Below are 20,604 nucleotides of genomic sequence, written 5' to 3'. Positions count from 1 at the left end.
GTCTCTGAGTCAAGTATAATTTTCATTGTGCACTCTGCAGGTTGTAGAATGAGACTGCTGGCAGATTCCTTTATGTGATCCCAATTTGTCTCTGATGGCTGCCACGTGGCACTTACAGATAGTTTCCAAGATGGGTCTGGTTGTTTTCTGGGCCAGGGATCTCAGATCCACTCCAGGATCTGAGCAATTTTTGGTTGGTTTCATGAACCCCTCTTTCCCCACTCCGTGTTCATTAAAATCAATCCACAATTTCTCCCAAGCCCACGCCTGCAATTTTTAAAACTCTCTGCCTATGCTCCCCTCTCCCTAGAGTGGTCACAGCTGTGGCTGCTAGTCAGGCTGGTGCCTCTCTAATGTATTATTTCTTATATTCTTTCTGCACTTCTGTGTTTTCATAGTTTCTTTTACAGCCCAGGATTAAGTTTCAGCGAATTCCCTTTGTTACCCACTTTGCTGAGGAATATTATTCCTGCTTTGTAAGTCTGGTGTTGAGGAACTGCTGTGAAAGTGTGTGTTCTTTCTCTATTCTACCACCTTCTCTCCTCCAATGCCTATTTTAATATAACTTATAATGTTTTCTCAAAAGTAAGCAAAAACTGGGAGGTTATATAGGGAAGGTTCTTACACATGAGTGCCTGATAACTATCACAAAAGACTCTGCTATAGTTAAAAGTTTGTTCTAAGTCAATTCAAGACCTATACATCTTCCCAACCTCTTACATAAGTAAACTCAATCTCTTTTTCACTGGTATGATTATTTATCCCCAATATTTATCCCTCTAAAAGATGTAAGGTGACATGGAAGCCCTAACCAACTTGTCTAAGAAATTCCTACATGACTCAGCTAAAGGGGATCCCTCTACCAAGCAAGTAACACTAATAAAAAAGATATAGCTCAAGAGGATACCTAAGACATTATAGAAACTAAATATTATGTATATGTTTCTAATAACTCTGCTAATGTTTCCGAAGTCTTAAATGACCTTCACTTATAAATCAATAGCATGTTAGACCCCACCCAAAGGACTAATGAGTCACTGTTTTCATGGACTAATTGCTTTTGTGCACATTGTTTACAGAAAATAATGCTTTGTACTCCTGTTTAATGTTGTTTTAACACAATCCCTGCCCTTTATATGCCTCATTTAGTCATCTGCCAACTGCCACCATGACTTGACTGCCCTGATGTACAAGATGCCCCACTTCTACTGGGGCCCCTTAAAGAGGCTTCTGTGGAAGGGTCTTGACTGTCATCACTTTTCAATACCCCTTTTCAGCCTTAAGTAGCCTAAGCTGTCATTGCTCCTTTCCCCCAAGTGAAGTTAAGGATACTTCTTCAGAGCCGGAGGTGGGGGGGGGGAGGTGGGGGGGGAGGCGGGGGGGGGGGAGGCGGGGGCGGGGAGATAGGATAGGTAATGGGAACCCAATTAAAGTTTTTTTTTTTTTTTTAATGTAAAGGCCATTCCATGAGGTTAATATTTAGAAATATTCCAAACATTCCAGTCAAAATTTTGTTCTGGAGCATTGGTAAAAATGGAAGTGAAAGTGAATCTGGATAAAGGCTACAAGTTCAAACTCAAGGGGTTAAGAGTACAGCTAATTGGAAGGTCATGGCCAAACCAATAGCATTCCCAATACCTGTTTAGCATGGATTTTCACCAATTGTGTAGGTACTTTTCCAAGAACTGATTAGCATATATTTTGATCATTAGCATTGGTACTTTTCTAAGCCCTGAGTAGCATAGATATTGGTCAGTGTCCCTACCCAGTAGCTATATAACCTCCCAGAGTAGTACAATTAAGTGGCAACCTGTAATCAGTTACCTTGTGAGAGTTCTCTTTTCATCTTTTAACATGATCCTACTCCTTTCTCTCTTGCTTTCTGTTGCACATTGTTTCATTTTTCAAATTTCTGAGACAAAAACTCAGAAATTGGCAGAACACCAATGGCCAATCATTAAGAAATGAAAAATGCTACTTGTTAGTAGTGGAGAAAAATCCAGCTTGGCTGGCTGCAATCCTTGGAGCTGACACTGGTAGGTATCCCATTCTGTTTAGCTGCTAACACTACAATGGGTTTTCTTGGCTGCAGAGGATACAGCTTACACAGACCCCACGTGTCAGCAGGAGCAGACAACTGAGTTTCATCTTAAACTTTGGTTTTACTGTTATAACCTGATAAGAAGATAGTCCCTAGGTTTCCACTCTGCATGCCTATATGACCAATACTCCCTAGGGACCCCAGGAACCTAAGCTGGGGTGGGATTCTCTAGTTGGCAGCACTTTGCATGTGTTTTCTCATATTATTACTGAGGGAATTAAGCACATCTCCCTGTAACTCCACTGGGTAGAGATACCTGGAAATTTGTGCTTGATTTCCTCAGTACTTTGACTCATAGGCCTTTTTCCTATATTAATTTTTTTTTTCTTGTGTTAGAGAAGGAACCCAGGCAAGTGCTCTCTGCCACTGAGCTACATTCCCAGTCCACTGTTTTTGCAGTACTGGGGGTTGAACCCAGACATACTTCACCACTGAACTCTACCATTGAGTATCCCCAGCTCCAGGACTTATTTCTTTTTAAATTTTTAGAAATTAATTAATTTATTTTGTATGGTTCTGGAGATTGAAGCCAGGGTCACTATACCACTGAGCTAGGGAAGGGCTTCTATTACCCAGGATTGTACAATAGCCCCATGTGAGTCAGCCATGGAGCCAATGGCCTCCTTGGGCCCTACAGAGGGGCTTCTCCTCTAACTCAAGTTAATTTTGCACGAAGAGATCCTGCAGGGCAGCTTCCACAGCCTGAATGCCTGGCCCACCCAGCACTTCACCACAGTGAAGGCAAGTTTCTACCTAAATCTATCCCCATGTACTATCTTCCTTGGACACACTGGGCACCTGCCTGGATGCTCCTAATTTTCCACTGGGGACTAAATGCCTAGGCATGATGTTGACATGTCAGGAACTGGCTACAGTGATATGGGGCTGTGTAGAGAATGCTGTAGGGATGTTAGACATGAGCAGGGGGTTGGGGTGCTCCACCCCTCCCCAACTCAGGCAATGGCAAGGCCCTACTGAGGTGGATAGCACAAGGAGTCCATCCTCTGGAGGAGCACAGTATGCTTCTGAGAATGGGCTGGTTTGTTTTTGTATTCCTTTAATAAGTATAGTTGTGACTTCTCATATGACCCTTAAGTATGAAGGAAAAAACATGACTTTCCCAATTAATGCAACTACTTCTAAAGAATAAATCTGTTTGCTCTAAATGCAATGATTCAGCTGTGGAACGTAAATTGTTAATGTTTAATGAGAAACCCCCTGTAGGAAAAACAGTCAAGGAAGTTTTTGAGAAATTAAATTAAAATCTAGAGAAGAAAAATTAATATTAAGAAGACAGATTAGTGCTTAGTACTGGGCAACTTGTTCTTGTTCCTGTGCACAGTGGTTTGTGCTCTTACTCTTGTTTGATTAAAATTAGTATCCTCTCTTTTCAAGTTAACCACTTGCCAAAACCACAGCACCAGTTCTAGTCAGTAAGTCAAGAAAGAATAGTCAAGGTATAGGTCAAAATTCTGGGACATTTCTAACTATTATTAAAAGCTAACTAAGCAGAAACAGCTCAAAGCAAAACGTGAACTGAAAGTAAAAATGCTTGCTTATGCATAAGCCAAGATACATTCTTCTTATCTAATTGTAGCTATGTAATATTTTGTTTCTTTGAATAATCAAGATTCCTGTTTTGTAACGACAAAGTACTGTGAGCCTGCCAAAATGAAAAGTATATATGATTAACTTCACAAGATTGGAATTCAGCATCTTCACTTTTGTGTCTGTGCTGTTTCTCCACCCCCTTTCGCAACTCCTCACCATCGTTTAGTCTCCTGAGACCCCCCTGCTAGAGTTGGACTCCAACACTGGGGGAAGGAAAATAGGGCTTACTCATTTTGAGTGACAAAAAACTACTCCACCTAGGTGACAAAAAACCCTACCTATAAACCACCTCCTCAGATATTGTCTTCTTAAAACTAAAGAGAAATGGGTGTAACTAACCTAAGGGACTCTCCAACTTTGGAGCAGCAGAGTACCAAGGCGTTAAGCTATGGGATAGAGAAACCAGGATAACCACCCCAAGTATACAACACATGGGGGAGGTTTCCAGACCAAGTATAAAATAATAACCAGGTGGAAAACCCCACACCATTCTTCTCTTAGGATAGCCCAGAAATGTAAGCATACTTTCATTTCCCTAAATAAACCCTTTATGCTTTTTCTATGTCTCCTGACTGAAATCTTTCTTTTGAAAAGAACTGAGAAATACATCACCTACTAAATGGACACTGAGCTGTCCCTAACAGATAACTCCACAGTACAGCTACTCCCATAAGTCCAGAAAATTTTTCTTTTTCCAAATCCCTACCATCCAAGGTTATTTTCCCTTCCTAAAACACAATAATGTTCACATGGAAGTAATAGTGTTTGTAATTCTTCTGTTTTATTATGATTAATATGAACATAACAGGTTACAGAGGAAATTCCTGATGGAAATTATGTCAGGAGCCAATCCAAGGACTCCAAGTTGACATGTCTTCTTATTGGCAGGAAAGATCTCCCTTGTGAATGACCTCCAGACCCACCAAGGAAAACAGGATGATGGCACATCCTCGAATGGCCTCATGTTTCTTCTTGGAAAGTGTATCCCTTCCTGGCTTATGAATCTGCTCGGGGGTGATGGGTAAGGTTTTTATATCTGGAGGAACAAACAATCTGGCTCTAGGAGCCCTGAAGAAGTGACAGTACCTTCCTTATTAGGTAACTCAAGAAGTGGCTTCTGTGACCAAGAGCACCTCACCTTAATCACCATGTTTGCTCCCTAGGGGAAAATTCCTGCCGGGTGGAGGCTGCACCACACATAACAGTTTTGCCACATCCAGTGCATTTATTTGGTCCACATCACCCACCCCAGTGTCCTCTGCACCCAGAAGACTGCCAGGCACATAGTAGGTGCTCAGCAAATGTCTGTTGAACTGAATGGCAAAGGGCTTCTCATCACCATGCAGTCTCTGGTGTTCTAGGAGGTGTGAGCTCCAGTTAAACATTTCACCACATTCATTACATTTAAAGGATTTCTCTCCAGAATGAACCTTCTGATGTTTAATAAGACAATGGTTCTGGCTGAATGCTTTGCCACACTCATGACATTTATAGGGCTTCTCTCCAGTGTGGATCCTCTGGTGCACGATGAGGGATGAGTGGCAGCTGAAGGCCTTCCAGCACTTGCTGCAATCAAAGGGCTTTTCTCCAGTGTGTATCCTCTGGTGTACAATGAGGTAAGAGTGGGAACTGAAGGCTTTCCCACATTCATTGCATTTGAAGGGCTTCTCCCCACTGTGGATCCTCTGGTGCACAATAAGGTATGAGTGGCAGCTGAAGCCTTTCCCACAATCAGTGCACTTGAATGGCTTCTCTCCTGTGTGGATTCTTTGATGGAGAGTGAGGCGTGAACGGTTATTGAAGGCCTTCTCACATTCATTGCATTTGAACGGCTTATCCCCGTTGTGGATTTTCTCATGCACAGTGAGGGACGAGTGGCAAGTGAAGGCCTTGCCGCACACATTACATTTGTAGGGCTTTTCACCAGTGTGGATGCGGTGGTGCCGGGTCAGGTGTGTCCGCTGGTTGAAGGCCTTGCCACACTCACCACACTTGTAAGGCTTCTCCCCAGTGTGCACTCTCAGGTGCATGTTAAGCAGTGAGCTGCAGCTGAAGGCCTTCTCACAGGTGCTGCACTTATAAGGCCTCTCTCCTGTGTGGATGCGGTGGTGTACATTGAGGGACGAGTGGCAGCTGAAGGCTTTCCCACACTCACTGCAGAAGAAGGGTTTCTCACCTGTGTGGATCCGCTGGTGCTCGATGAGGTTGGTGCTCCATGTGAAGGCCTTGCCACACTCATTGCATTTGTAAGCCTTCTCACGGCTGTGCCAGCGCTGGTGTAGTGTGAGAGATGCACTCTGTGGGAAGGTTTTCCCACACTCGTTGCACATGAAAAGACCAGCTCGAGCCCCCTGTGGTCTGTTTGCTGGTGGGTTTTTCCCACACTCACTTGACCTGAAAGACTTTTTCCCTGTGCATGTCCTCCGATGGTCTTTAGCTATACCTTCAGCAAAATGAATGTCCTTGGTGCACCTGGCAGGAGAGTGTTCTTCTGTAGGGGCATTTTGCTGGGTGAAGCGGGTGCACCCAAGGGGAAAACCCTCCTTGGATTCATTATGCCCCCAGTAGCTCTCCTCTGTGGAGATGTCCCCATGGTTGGTAGGCACTCGCTTCCACAGGGCAGCCTCATTTCTACAAAGAGTATCTTCCTGGGCTACCCAGGCCCATGCCCCACTTGGGCTGGTGCTGTGAAGGCTGGTCCTTTTCAACTGCTCCACGATGGGCTTCAGGGATGGGTTTTTTTGGAAAAAGTTCTGCTGTTGAGAAGATTCCTCCTTCATCTCTGACATAGGTTCCCACTCTGTCAGAGATTGAAAATGGAATTTTCTGTGAGTAGACTGAAGAGCTGACCTGGAGATGCAGAAAAGCCCAGGAAAGGAAGTAGAAACCAAAAGAATCAAAGAGCTTGAGGGCCTGAAATCTGAGGGACAAAAGAGAGCCTCCAGAATGAACTACTTGAACAAGACACAAAAAAAGGGAAGAGGAGGAGGAAATGGGAAAAACTGCTAGAGAGCATGAAGAACCGGCCAAGTGAGAAGCCAAGAGAATCCCAAAAAGGGTAGCTTCAAATGAGTACCAGGGGGCTGAGAAAGAGGCAAAGCTCAGGGAGTCTAAGAATCAGGATATGATTCAATCATTGAAAAGTCCACTAATTGACTATTATGTGTCAGGTCAGGAGGTGGGTGTACTTAGGAGTCTGAAAATAATTAAAATTTTCCTGATGCCAAAAGGGAAAAAGGATTCCCTCTTCCCCACCTCTCTTTAGCATTTCCTTTAGAAACTTGGGAATGTAAATACTTTGTCTAGCTCTAAGATGCATATACATCTTTTTAGAAGTACAGTAAGTCTCTTGCCAGCTCTATATGCTGGAACACATCTTTCTTGGAGTCACTGTGAAATCTGAACATGGAGGAAGAGGGTGGCATCCTGTCTCCCTGTCTCTGTGGGAGGTAATTTCCTGCTTGTCAACAAGATATAAAAAGTCAACAGTTTTCCTAAGACAAAGACAACTGATATGTGTGAGAAGCACTGCACTGGATTAAACACTCATTCAATAATGAAGTTTTTTTCCCCTTCTATATCTATAGAGAAGTGTTCTGGACTGGCACAAGATTTTATTTCTATCTTCCCCAATAGCTTCAAGTAGAATAGTGTATCACAGTGGGTACAGCTGCATTGTAGTGCAGTGTGGGGCCCCCAAACTGTTCAGAGGAGCTGGGCAGGCAGAACTGGCTCCGTAAGGATGGACAGTAGGCAGCCAGGTAAAGGAAAAGGAGAAGAACCTATCATCAAGGTAACAGTGCATCTAAGAGGAAAAAGAGAATGAAAGAGGAGGAGGGAAGGCCAAGAGGTGGCTCTGGCAACAAGGACAGGTGCTGGATGATGAGATACCTGACACATAGGATTCTGGGCAAGGAAGACTTTCCACACAGAGGACAATATGATATACCCAGTGCATCTTCTTATTTTTGGTTCTGGGGATTGAACCCAGGAATGCTTTACCACTGAGATACATTCAAGCCATTTTTATTTTTTATTTTGAGACAGGGTCCGTTACGGTTTGGAAATGAGGTGTCCCCCAAAAGCTCACATGTGAGACAATGCAAGAAGGTTCAGAGGAGAAATGATTGGGTTGTAAGATATTAATCCAATCAGTGATTTAATCCCCTAATAGGGATTAACTGAGTGGTAACTGAAGTGGTAGATGTGGCTGGAGGAGGGGAGAATTGGGGCATGGCTCTGGATATATATTTGTATCTGGCATGTGGAGTCTCTCTCTGCTTCCTGATCACCACGTAAGCTGCTTCCCTCTGCCATGATGTTCTGCCTCACCTTAAGCCCAGAGGATTGGAGTTGGCTGTTCATGGACTTAGACTTCTGAAACCATGAACCCCCAAATACACCTTTTTCTCCTCTACAGTTGTGCTGGTTGGGTCTTTTAGTTGCAGCAGCGATAAAGCTGACTAAAACAGAGTCTCACTAAATTACTGGGGGCATCACTAATTTGCTGAGGCTGGCCTCAAACTTGGATCCTCCTGCCTTAGCCTCTTGAGTCACTGGGACTACAGGTGTATGCCACCATGCCTAGCATAAAGATGCATTATAATGATGGACCTGGTGCTGTGTAAAGAGGTTGTAGCAGAAGTTGGTCAGCAGGAAATCATGTGATTAACAGAAGGAATAATGGCAATTTCAGACTAGCATTGTGGCTCTGAGGATGAACAGGAAGCAGAAATATATTTTAGAAGCTAAAATTAAGGTTCTCTTTGATATTGATTGGAAGTAGAGGAGGGGACATGGAGGAAAGGGCGAAACCTCAGCAGACACCCATACCTAGGTGATCAATGGAAGGCTTTACAAAGACAGAGCTAAGAGGAGTTTCCTGGCACACAGTCAGTGCCAGTACTTGTGGAAGAAAAAAATGGAGGGAGGAAGGTGGTGGGAGGCTCTAGAAAAGGCATGGGGAAGGACCAGCTCTCTTCTACCTTTGTTATCTGCTCACCTGAATAAGTCCTTCCAGTGACTTTGCTGTGCACTTGCAATGGCTCCTCACCTCGTTCCAGATGGGAAATGACATCTGGCTTGCAAACCGGAGGCCCTGCTTATACAGAAGAAATTGTCAGGGCTAGACGTACTATGGCTCTCAAACTGAGCCAACCTCACAAAACGATTCATGAATCAGGACAAGGCACTGCAAAGGGTATACTATCTCCAAGAAACATTAAGTTCTCTAGGCCCCAAAGTGGTGAGGGGCCTCAGGGGACAAAAGTGGCAGTGCATGACTCTGAGGACCCCACATTACATCCTCCGTTCTCACCTGATGAATGCTCCAGGGCTGATGGGTTAAAAGTCCTATCCTTTCTCCCCTAAGCAGTTCTCCATCTCCTCCAGGCTCCTTGCCCCAGGGTCAGTCCCAATTCTAAGCAAGGATGCCATTGGCTACCATACCACACTCTGGGGACTTCTGGAGTGGCTTAACCTGTGACCAGGTGTCCTGAGGCAGAGGCCAGTTTTCCAAGTCATGCTATGTCCAGTACCAGCACTGGTGCTGAAGAGATTCTTGGTAATATCTACCACATGGAAGAAGACCAAGAGCATATGCCAAGGGAGCCATCTTACCAAGGGCAAGAAGGTTCTGGTAGTTCTCCAACATCACATCCCTGTATAGGGCCCTCTGAGGGGAGTCCAACTGACCCCATTCCTCCTGAGTAAAGTCCACAGCCACGTCCTTGAAAGTCACTGATTCCTGAAATGACATATTTTCTCACTCATCCAGGAAGAAAGATTTTGTGTTCATGATTCCAAGAAAATCACAGATTGACTAAGGACCTCATAATTACAGTGTTAACCTAAGCTGACCTTCTGCTAATCATGGAAAGTTATGTTACAGATACTGACCATGGATGGGCTAAAACCCTAGAGTATGTGGGGAGCTCAGAATTGGCATGCACCTCCTACTCTGCATTCTGAACTAGGATAGTTAGGTTGAATAGACACTGTGGTGCTCTTATAACACAACATACCCTGAAATCTGCACATGGCTGCTCTAAAATATCCTGAATGAGAGCTATGCTTTCCATGATTAAGAATCTCAAACTTTGGCCTTGAATTTGTGATCCTCCTGCTTCAACCTCCTGAGAAGCTGGTATTACAGGCATGTGCTACCATATCTGGATAGCAGTGGTTTTATTGTGTGTGTGCTTACAGTGCTAGGTATTGAGTCCAGGGCCTTATGCATGTGCTTTGATCCTTGAAAGGATCAAACTGATGCCTGGTGTTTTCACTGCCTCCCATGATGAATCACAGAAATATTTAAGAAATCTAAGAAAACCAATACTATAATAATACTAAAATAGTATTGGTTTACCTCCAAAGAAGGGGAAAAATAGAGAGGCAAAACAGATATAATATATAAAAAGTAAATAGTATAACGGCAGATAGAAATCTAACCATACTAATTATTATATTAAATGTAAATGGTCTAAAAATTACTTACAGTAACTAAGAGGTGGAGATTGTCAAATTGGATAAAAAAACATGACACCTGGCTTAGAGAGGTAGTTCAGTGGTAAAGCATTTGCCTAGCATGTTCAATCCCTGGACTGAGGGAAGGGGAAGAGTAAGACCTAACTATATGCCAGGTAGAGAAACCCATTTTAAATACAAAGACAAAAAGGTTGAAAATGAAAGGGTAGTTAAAAACCTGCAAACTCTAATTCAAAGAAAACTAAGGCAGTTATATTAACATTAAAGTAGATTTCAGAGCAAAGATCATTTCTAAGATACAGTCCATTTTTCAAACTTTTATCAATTTTTTAAAAAAATTTATTCCCAATCAAGGATCTTGCACTGCACTTGACTGTCATGTCTCTTGAGTATCTCAGAACTAGTAGCATTCTAACACTTCCCAGACTCTAGACTTTTCTCACAATATTTATTTATTTTGTAGTACTGGGGATTGAACCTAGGGGCCCTCTACCATTGGGCTACATCTCAGTCCTTTTATTTTTTTTATTATTTATTTATTTTTTAGTTGTAGTTGGGCACAATATCTCTATTTTATTTATTTATTTTTATGTGGTGCTGAGGATCAAACCTAGGGCCTCACATGTGCTAGGCAAGTGCTCTACTACTAAGCCACAACCCCAGCCTCTTAGTCCTTTTTTGAGATAGGGTCTTCCTAAGTTGCCAAGGTTGGCCTCAAACTTGCAATCCTCTTGCTTTAGTCTTCTAAGTCATTGGGGTTATAGGCATGTGCTACCACGCCTGGCCCAGCTTGTTTTATAGTTTTCTGTAAAATCAGTGTTCTATCTTTATATCAGCAGATCTTACCTCTTTTAAAGTGGAAGATTAACAGAATCACAAAATTCTAAAAAAATATCAAAGGACCATCAATCCTGCAGACTTTTCACTGACCCATGCACCCCTGTAAATTCCAACACAGGGATAGGAGTGGTTTTGGTGGTAGAAGAAAATGAGGTGAAAAGTCCAAAAGCTGTAAAAGGAAGGATCTGGGCCCTACTTGGCTACAGAAGTAGCCTCAAGATCAATTCATAATTGAGCCCATGGATTCTCTAAACCTCCAGATTTTTCCCTGAAAGCCTCATGCCAGGGGCCTGGTGCACAGAAAATCACACAGGGATGAGCCTGCTATCACCACTCTTACCCCAGTGCTTCCACCTGTCCATGTCTGATTCCTTCACAGCAAACTCCCCCAACCATTCCCTAGTCTTGGAAAAAGCCCTAACTCATATGTGAAGAGATCAAAGTGATTTCATGTGGGCTGTCATCTACTTGTTCAGGGCTTCATTAAAACCACTACTCAGAGCTCCCAGCACAGTTCCTGGGTATTCCCACTCATTGGACTGAATTCAGCTGGAAGGAACATTTATGAGACTTCATCATGTGTACCCCTGGGGAGTCATCTGGAGTTTCTTCAAATGGACCTATTCTCACTACCTAGAGCTTCCTGAAGACTGGACAGTAGGTCCCTTGTGGGGAGTAGGGGAGGTCCATGGCTGACGGAAGATGCAGGGAAAGAAAAATAATGTGCCAACCCTTTTCATAAATAAGAAAGAAAAGACACTACTCACCTCAGATCTGGCTGCTAGGAGACTCCAATCTGATTTATCCTCTGGATTTTCTTTGGGGGAAAGAGCAGGGTCCTGAGTGGAAAGAGCTGGGGTTGAAGAAATGAGTCAAAGGGGGCTGTTCTGTTCAGCCACCATCCTCATGGCTGAGCTAAAGTTCATACAGCCCTGGCACAGGCAGGAATCAGAGAAGGCAGGAACCACCTAGCTAGGTCTTGTGGGGAGCAAGCCCCAATATCTGGCACAATTTAATTAATACAGCTTCTGGGTTAATTATTCCTCTCAGCATCCCAGATACTTTAATTAAGGAGGAAAACACTGGCATTCTTTTCCTTCCATCAGCATGCTGGAGAGTGGGAACAAATGGTAGCCCACGATGAAGAAGCAGGGGGACTGATTTGCTGGGACTTCTCGGAAAATAGCCTGACCTCTCTGAGTGTCGGTTTCCTCAAGTGAAAAATCCATAAACCCACAGACTAAAAGAGCAAAGCTGTACCTGTCTCCTCTGGTTTCAGGGCCAGAGTCTCCATAGCGGCCCTCCGCAGCATTCCCCGGGGATTGGGCAGTTCTGCAGCCTCCCGGATCCCAGGTTAGGTCCAGAGTGGAAGGTCCCAGGGCTCAGGGACAGCGGCCCTGCAGGAAAGCCTCGCTGGGGCTCAAACGTGCTCACAGCGGCAACATTCCGCGCCCGGGATGAACTCCGGCTCAGACAAGCTCAGCAAACACACTGCACCCCACGCTGGGCTCGCGCTCCAGCACACCAGCCCATAGACACACCCACACCTAAGCTGGGCTCACACTCAGGCTCCATCACACGCACGCCCTGTCACCCCGTCACACACTCCTCCAGGAGAACTCGCGTTCGGGACTCGCTCGGGGACCAGACCCAGGCCTCGGGCTTGGCCGCCAAGAGCCAGGGTCACGGAACACGGTCGACAGATGAACCTGGAGACGGACGGAGAGACCGATGAACTGTCGCATGGACGGGCGAAAGAGCAGACCGGCCTCCTACAAAAGGACAGAGACGGCCACAAAGAGCAGCCCAGAGACCACCGCGGGAAATTGCGCCTGCGCAGAACGGATGCGAACTACATCTCCCAAGAGACTTTGCGGCGCACAGGCGGTGACTCCATTTCCCAGAGGGCTCCGGGTATCCGAGCTCCCTAGGAGACCCAGCCGGACGGGTGTTGTAGCACAGGTTTATGGGAAATGAATTTATGGGGCGACCCCCGAGCGTTCAGTACTTGTAGAGCGCTGGCAGTGGAAGGCGCTGAACAGCTCTAAGGGGGGCCGTAGAGCGCGGATGCGTAAATATCTAATTGCGGGAGTAGATAGTGGTTGGTGCCCGAGAAGACGGGAATTGTGATTTCTTTCACGACTCCATTGGACTACTGCCCACATCCATCTGTAAGAAAGGCCCAGGTCTCTGACCCTACGGATACTGAAGGTGGTGGGTCAGCTCTCGAGGGATTTCCCAGGGCCCTGTCCCCGGTGTTTCTCCTGCAGCCAGACCCCTGAGGCCTGCCCTCAGATTTGGGAGAATCTGAGACCTCTCAGACCTGTTATTAGGCCAGATGGCACTAAGCACAGTCTACCCTCTGGTGCAGTTGAAGGAGAATCTGGGTGGGGACCCAAGGATAAGGTTAATAATAGTAACAGCCATAAGCAAGACATATTTCTGAAGCAGACCTCCCCCCACTCCCACCCCCGCCTTTGAAATTAAATTCAAAGCTCCGAATTGTTTTAACTTCCAAATGGAGGCTGAGAGGCTGCCCCCTGGACAGGGTGGGCACTGGGAAACTTGAGACTGGGACATGTTTCTGATTAACACAGCCAAGCTAAATCTACATATGTATATTTCCTGCCTTTTGTCCCACTGTGCCTCTCTTACACAAAAGCTTTTTTGTCTCCTAAGTTTCTAAAGAAAGAGATCTGAGGAAAAATGTCTCCTTTCTCTTCTTCAGAGCCAGCTTTGAATTAATCTTACTTTTCTTCCTCAGCCTGACTTCTGAGTTGTTGGGGTTTTTGTTATTGTTTGATTTTTGTTTTTGGTAATGGGGATTGAACCCAGGGGCACTTAATTGCTGAGCCACATCCCCAGCCCTTTTTAATTTTTTAAAGACAAAGTCTCACTAAGTTGCTTAGGGCCTGGCTAATTTGCTGAGGCTGGCTTTGAACTTGCAATCCTCTTGCCTCAGCCTCTGGAGTTGCTGGGATTAGAGGTATGCACCATGGACCCTGGTTCTCTCCTGGGTTTTTTTTGTTTGTTTGTTTGTTTTTGCTGCTGTTGTTCTTTTATTATTATTATTATTATTTTAGTTCTTGATAGACATTTATTTTCTTGATTTATTTTTATGTGGTGCTGATGATCGAACCCAATGCCTCACACATACTAGGCAAGTGCTCTACCACTGAGCCACAATCCCAGCCCTCTCTCCTGAGTTTTAATGGTGCTCCATAATCAGAAGAGTCTTTCCTTCCTGGTTACACTTCCAAGAACTGAATTCTGGCAGAATGCTCAATACCTTTGTTAGCTGTTATTACCCACTTTAAGCGAGAAGAAACTGTTGAAGAGTGGGTGGGGTAACTTGTCCTGAGCCACACAGCCAGGGAGAGGCTGAATAACTCCAGATTATTACCATATTTCTAGTGAGAATTGGTCTGGGTTGGGATTGGAGATGTACAAACTCAAAACCCTTCAGACTCCCACCTTGACCCCAGCTTAAGCACTCTGTCCAGTGCCCATTTTGGCATAATTGTACCCAGACCTCTCCTGTTGAGTGCATAACAGTGTCCAATAACACTGTGTTCAACCCCAGGACAGGAGAGTAAAACTGGGCATTTGTTCATCACAAGTCTGATTGTGACTCTGTGTGTTGGCTGGTACTGTGGGGTTTTTGATATATGTGAACCTACATATGTATGGGACTGAGTCTCACAAGTCTGATTTGTGTGTGTTGGCATATGGCTGTTGGCCACATAATGTGAAATTGTATGTTTGTGTCTCTGGATCTTACAGGTCAATGTGTTTATATATTTATGTATAACCATTAAGTTCATTTATGACTCTATATTGCTTTTACCTCACATTTTTTTTTATCTGTCTCACCATCTAAGTGTGCTTCTGAGAAATAGTACACACATGTGCTTATGCATAGGTGAGTCTGTGAGGCTGCCTGTGGCTTGTTTCACAATTCTGGGATGTGTGTGGCACCCTCTGCACATGGGAGGGTAATGTGTGCACCTGTGTGCTTGCTTATGAGTCTAATGTGATTCTTCTCTATATATTGGCATATAGATGTTGATTTAATGGTTTAGCCAGAGTCTTCTTACATATGTGTTTCCCGAGACTAGCACAGCCAATCTAGTAGATTCCATCAAGAGGCGAAAGAGGATAAGAAAAATGAAGACTCAGGGATGCAGATTTTGAAGATAACAGCTGAGGTCAGATGGAGAGCTGCTCTCTGATGGAGAAGCAGGTCTAAAGAATTACACCAGCAATCTTTATATATGTCTCATTATCAGATTAAAGACTGTGTAAACAATATTCTTTGTATTCATGAAAGTTACAGAGTTAGCAACATTATGCAGCTTATTCCGCAGTTTTATTCTACAGTTGCAATGTGCAGTGTTAGGATATTTGTGTAGCTCTCAAGAAAGTCCATTGATTAAAGTTACTGTTAGGTTGGAAGTTTCAGGAGTAATGGAACTGGTGAAACATTGTGGTTGTCTAGCAAGAAAGTTCCTCTATTCCCAGGAGCTGTGTGCCTGAGATTAAGGTTGAGGCTGATAAGACTTTAGCACAGAGCCTCCTCATAGAGGGCATTGTCACATCATGTGCCTTTGCACAGAAACTTTCCCAGGCACTGAACATGCTACAGCCATGAAGTAATCAGAGACCCCAATTTTAGACACTGCTCTCCCATTTTCTGTCACTGCTTTCCACATCTGTTCATGTGTATGGTAGGTATAGGTGTATATTTCTGCAAATGCCTCTCCGTATGTTCATCTATATGTGATTGTGAATGGTTCATAGTATCTTCTATGACTGATTGCCTGCATTTGTTCTGTGTGACAACGTTTATGTCCAATATAGGTGAGGATGGGCAAGGCACTTAAATCAAGATTTGATATTTAAGTTCAGCCTAAAACTCTCAGAAAGATAAAGAGAGATCCCAAGTCACATTCTGACTCAAGAGTTCCCCATCCATGTAAAAGTTAGAGGCTTGACTAGCAGAGCTATGTGAAGCTCCACAGAAATATGGGCCTTATGCCATTCTAAACTTAAAACATTTTTCTAGATTTAAGATTTTATTTTATTTATTTATGTACTTATTTTATTTTATTTTATTTTTTAGTACTAGGGATTGAACCCACAAGTGCTCTACCACTGAACTACGGCCTGGTTCCTTTCTACTTTTTATTTTGAGACAGGGTCTCACTAAGTCTGGCCTCAAACTTGTGCTGGGATTACAGGCATATGCCTGATCTATAAATGGAAGATTTTAAAGACCAAAATACATTAATGATTTTAGCCCATGGCCAGTACAAACTTTATATGTGGGATATCCTAAGGGAGTTAAATTAAAGAGACAGACTCTAATTACCTTTAAACCAGTTCCAGGACGGCTTCCGGCTTCTCATACCTCCAGCCTCTAGCTACCCATTAAAGTATCGAGGTTTACTGAGGAGGCTAGTGAGAGAGAGAGAACATGCCAGGGAGTGGACTTTTATTGGGGAACAAAAAATTCTGTGGAAAATCCCATTCAAAGAAGATTAAGGAGGCAGTGTCCCAAGGTCAGGTGAGACGATTGGGTCTTCAGGGGCTGTGGTCAGGCATGCCTTCATACGGACAAGCACTCGACCCAAGAAGGGTCTGGGAAGCTCTTAACACAAAGGGCGCCTTTCTCCCGGCCTGGAAGGTAACTCAATCACGTGCAAGGATGGCCTCCCACAAATGAAGTCTTGTCTTATTACATTAAATATATGGATTCTCAACCTATAAAAATCTTCTCAATACTTCTTTCAATAATTGCAAATTAACTTGTGTCAGCAAGTAAATTAATTTTTGCCAGTAAATTTCCAGGCTTGAGCTGGGCATGGTTTGAGGGCAATCTTAGCAACTTATGTAGACCATCTGAAACGTAGAGAGACCCTGTCTCAAAACAATAAAAAGGACTGGGTGTAGCTCAGTAATAAAGCCCCCCACTTGGGTTCAATCCCCAGTGAAAAAGAAGGAGGATGGGGTTGGAAAGGAAGAAGGGGAGGGGGCAGAGGATGAGAAAGAATTATTACAAATTTGCACAGGGAATATATTTCAAGCAAAAAGTAATAATCTGAATAGGTTGAAGATGCAGAGATCAGTTTAGAGCTTCCAGAGTTGTTCTAAATTGAGAGGGAAAATCCAGAAGCTACTAAAATCCTGTGTGGCTCCTAATTGTATAAGACTCTAAGGAACCCAAGGGAAAGCATTGATTGGACCTTGAAAAAAGAAGAGTAGAGATTTAAATAGAACTTGACATTCATATCTCACCAATGGACTTCTTAAATACACTTTCCATTGGAACCATCAATGTTCATTCCTAAGGGGTAAAGATTATAGCCCAAGACAGAGGGCCATACCTCAGGACTAAAGGAAAAACTAAAATAGACTTATTTTTAAAAGCCTATAATGATGCTTCCACAGGATTGAGGTGAGCAATTTAACCATCTACGTGAATATTATTCAAGACTCTTTAGAGGAAGATAACAGAGTTCAGAATCTTTTCAAAGCATCATTTATAGTGACCAATAGAACATGCAAAAGGCAGAGAATTATGACTCATACAAGATTAAAAAACTGAGCAAATTCACAGATTACTCAAATGATAAAATTAACAAAGTGTTTGACACTACTATTATGAATAAGAAAAGATAAACAGGAGAGTACAAGGGGAATCTCAGAAGAAAAATTGATACATATAAAGAACCAACTTGAAAAAAAATTGTTGATGTAAACAGGTCAGTAGAAGTGAGAAAAATGAAAGAAATTTAAAATGAAAGAAATTTAAAAATTGCAGATTTGTGGAACAATATCACATAGTTTAACACAGCAGGTAAGAGCAGGGTTGGTTTCTTTCAAGGGTTATGAGGAAGAGTCTGTTCCATGACCCTCTCATAGATGTGGTGATTAAGCAATCTTTCCTGGCTCTTGGCTTTAGAAGCATCATATCAATCTCTGCCTACATTTTCACACCACTTTCTTCATGTGCATGTGTGTCTGTCTCCAAATTTTTTCTTTTTATAAGGATATCAGTCAAATTGGATTAGAGTCTACCCTAATAACATTATTTTGACCTACTAAGACCTCTAGCATCTTCTGTAAAGATCCTATTACCAAGTAAGATCACACTCTAACAGGCTGATGTTTGGACTTCAACATATTAAATTTGAGGGGAGCCTACAACCCATAACATGGTAATATATATATCACCTTTACACAAAATCCTTATATTTTTAAAAATTAGTGAGAAATACTATTTTTCAAGTTTTCAAAATCTCTTTAATGTAATAGAAGATAGTTGGATTCTCATATTGGTTTTACCATTCACTCTGCACTAATATCATATATTATGTAGATATTGGAAAACTCCATCAGACACTTACAAGAGTATTCTTATAAAAAAATCCTATAGATATTCTAAAGATGTCTTAAAAAATCCCGAAGTTCCCAAAAGAATATTTTGAGCATCACTGGTCTACCATATATGTCATCGAAGTTCTAGAAACAGAAAAGAATGGAACAGGATGATCATTTGAAGAGAGATTGTCCACATCTTGTTTTCAAAATTGAAGAAACACATCAACTCTGAGATCCAAGAAACTCAGTGAACTCCAGAAAGGATAAAAAGAACAGGGTCATACTTATTTGAAAACAAAATATAAAAAGCATCAACAACAAAAACACATTTCATTCATGGTAACAATAGAAAAAATCTTGGCTAACCTCTCATCAGAAACAATGGCAACAAGAACATAACAGAATATAATCTAAAAGTGTGAAGAGAAAGATGTCAACTGAGAATTTTATATCCAATGAAATTATTTATACATAAAAGGCAAACACACACATTTTCAGAAAATAAAAAGAAATTTATTTGAAGGTGTGTGGGGAATTCTTTAGGCTAAAGTAAATGATCCCAATTAACAATATAGATGATGATTGATGAGTAAATTTCTGTGCACATAAAATACTACTTTTATAAACTTCTTTTAAAGATTTATGAACTGCTTAGGGCAAAAATATATTCTTGGGGTTGGGGTTGTAGCTTAGTGGTTGAACACTTGCCTTGCATGCGTGAGGCACTGGGTTTGATCCTCAGCACCATATAAAAAAATAAAGGCATTGTGTTGTGTCCATCTACACCTAAAAAATAAATATTAAAAAATATATATATTCTTTTTTTCTGTACTGGCACTGAACCCAGAGTTTTGTACATGCTTAGCAAGTGTTCTATCACTGAGCCACACCCTAGCCCCTAGGGCAAAAATATAAAGTAGAGTTCATAATAGGTGGAATTAAAATAAGTGGAATTATACTGTAATGTAACTTCTCTTTATGTAAAATAGTGTATTACTAATTTAAGTTTTACTGTGATAAATTAAAAATGCATATTACAGTGAAATCAAATCAAAATCCCAATGACATTCCTTATAGAAATAGAAAAAGCAATCATGAAATTCATCTGGAAAAATAAGAGACTCAGAATAGTCAAAGCAATCTTTAGCAAGAAGAGTGAAGCAGGTGATATGGCTATTCCAGACCTAAAACTATACTACAGAGCAATAGTAACAAAAACAGCATGGCATTGGCACCAAATAGACTGTAGACCAATGGTACAGAATAGGGGACCCAGAATCTAACCTATATAAGTTCAGTTATCTTATATTAGACAAGGGTGCCAAAAATGTACATTGGAGAAAAGATAGCCTCTTCAAATGGTGCTGGGAAAACTGGAAATTCATATGTAACAAAATGAAATTAAATCTCTATCTCTCCCCATGCACAAAACTCAACTCAAAGTGGATCAAGAACCTAGGAATTAAACCAGAGACCTTACACCTAATGGAAGAAAAAGTAGGCCCAATCATGTTGGATTAGGCCCCAACTTTCTTAATAAAACTCCAGTAGTGCAAGAATTAAAACCAAGAATCAATAAGTGGGATGGATTCAAACTAAAAAGCTTCTTCTCAGCAAAAGAAACAATCAGTGAGGTGAATAGAGAGCCTACAGAATGGGAGCAAATCTTTACCACAAGCACATCAGATAGAGCACTAATCTCTAGGATATATAAAACATTCAAAAATCTTAACACCAAAAAAAAAAAAAAACCTAATCAATAAATGGGCCAAGGAACTGAACAGACACTTGGGATATACAATCAATCAACAAACATGAAAAAATGTTCAGCTTCTCTAGCAATTAGAGAAATGCAAACCAAAACTACTCTAAGATTTCATCTCACTACAGTCAGAATGGCAGCTATCAAGAATACAAACAACAACTGGGCTGGGGATGTGGCTCAAGTGGTAGCGTGCTCGCCTGGAATGTGTGCGGCCCAGGTTCGATCCTCAGCGCCACATATAAACAAAGATGTTGTGTCCGCCGAAAACTAAAGAACAAAAAATATTAAAATTCTCCCTCTCTCTCCCTCTCTCACTCTCTCTTAAAAAAAAAAAAAAGAATACAAACAACAATAAGTTTTGGCAAGGATGTAGGGAAAAAGGCACACTCATACTTTGCTGGTGGGACTGCAAATTGGT

General features: G+C 42.3%; 1 protein-coding gene across 3 annotated transcripts; it reads right to left on the bottom strand.

Annotated features, from left to right (window-relative positions):
• Positions 1-4,546: 4,546 nt before the first annotated feature.
• Znf74 (zinc finger protein 74) lies at positions 4,547-12,861 on the bottom strand. Of its 3 annotated transcripts, none has more exons than XM_076867002.1 (6): positions 12,601-12,861; positions 12,299-12,435; positions 11,806-11,891; positions 9,332-9,458; positions 8,715-8,810; positions 4,547-6,512 (listed from the first exon to the last, which is right to left on the bottom strand). In XM_076867002.1, the coding sequence occupies exons 2-6, from the start codon at positions 12,348-12,350 to the stop codon at positions 4,852-4,854; spliced, it is 2,022 nt and encodes a 673-aa protein (XP_076723117.1). In that variant the 5' UTR covers positions 12,351-12,435; positions 12,601-12,861; the 3' UTR covers positions 4,547-4,851. The 3 variants fall into 3 exon arrangements, with proteins under 3 accessions (XP_076723117.1, XP_076723121.1, XP_076723124.1); XM_076867006.1 differs by having other exon boundaries at positions 12,645-12,861; XM_076867009.1 differs by having other exon boundaries at positions 12,748-12,861.
• Between the last annotated feature and the right edge of the window lie 7,743 nt (positions 12,862-20,604).

Source organism: Callospermophilus lateralis, chromosome 1 (assembly GCF_048772815.1).
Source record: "Callospermophilus lateralis isolate mCalLat2 chromosome 1, mCalLat2.hap1, whole genome shotgun sequence".
In the NCBI taxonomy this organism is placed as follows: domain Eukaryota; kingdom Metazoa; phylum Chordata; class Mammalia; order Rodentia; family Sciuridae; genus Callospermophilus; species Callospermophilus lateralis.
This window is presented reverse-complemented; position numbering and strand designations above follow the sequence as displayed.

What these genes read in the sequence shown, in the direction of transcription:
- Znf74 (XM_076867002.1), bottom strand. Translation starts at nt 12,350, where the DNA reads ATGCTGCGGAGGGCCGCTATGGAGACTCTGGCCCTGAAACCAGAGGAG. An exon ending in CCAGAACCTTCTTGCCCTTG is followed by an intron (nt 8,811 to 9,331) that starts GTAAGATGGCTC and finishes CTGTATAAGCAG; the next exon opens with GGCCTCCGGTTTGCAAGCCA. An exon ending in CACTGGAAGGACTTATTCAG is followed by an intron (nt 6,513 to 8,714) that starts GTGAGCAGATAA and finishes AATCTCTGACAG; the next exon opens with AGTGGGAACCTATGTCAGAG.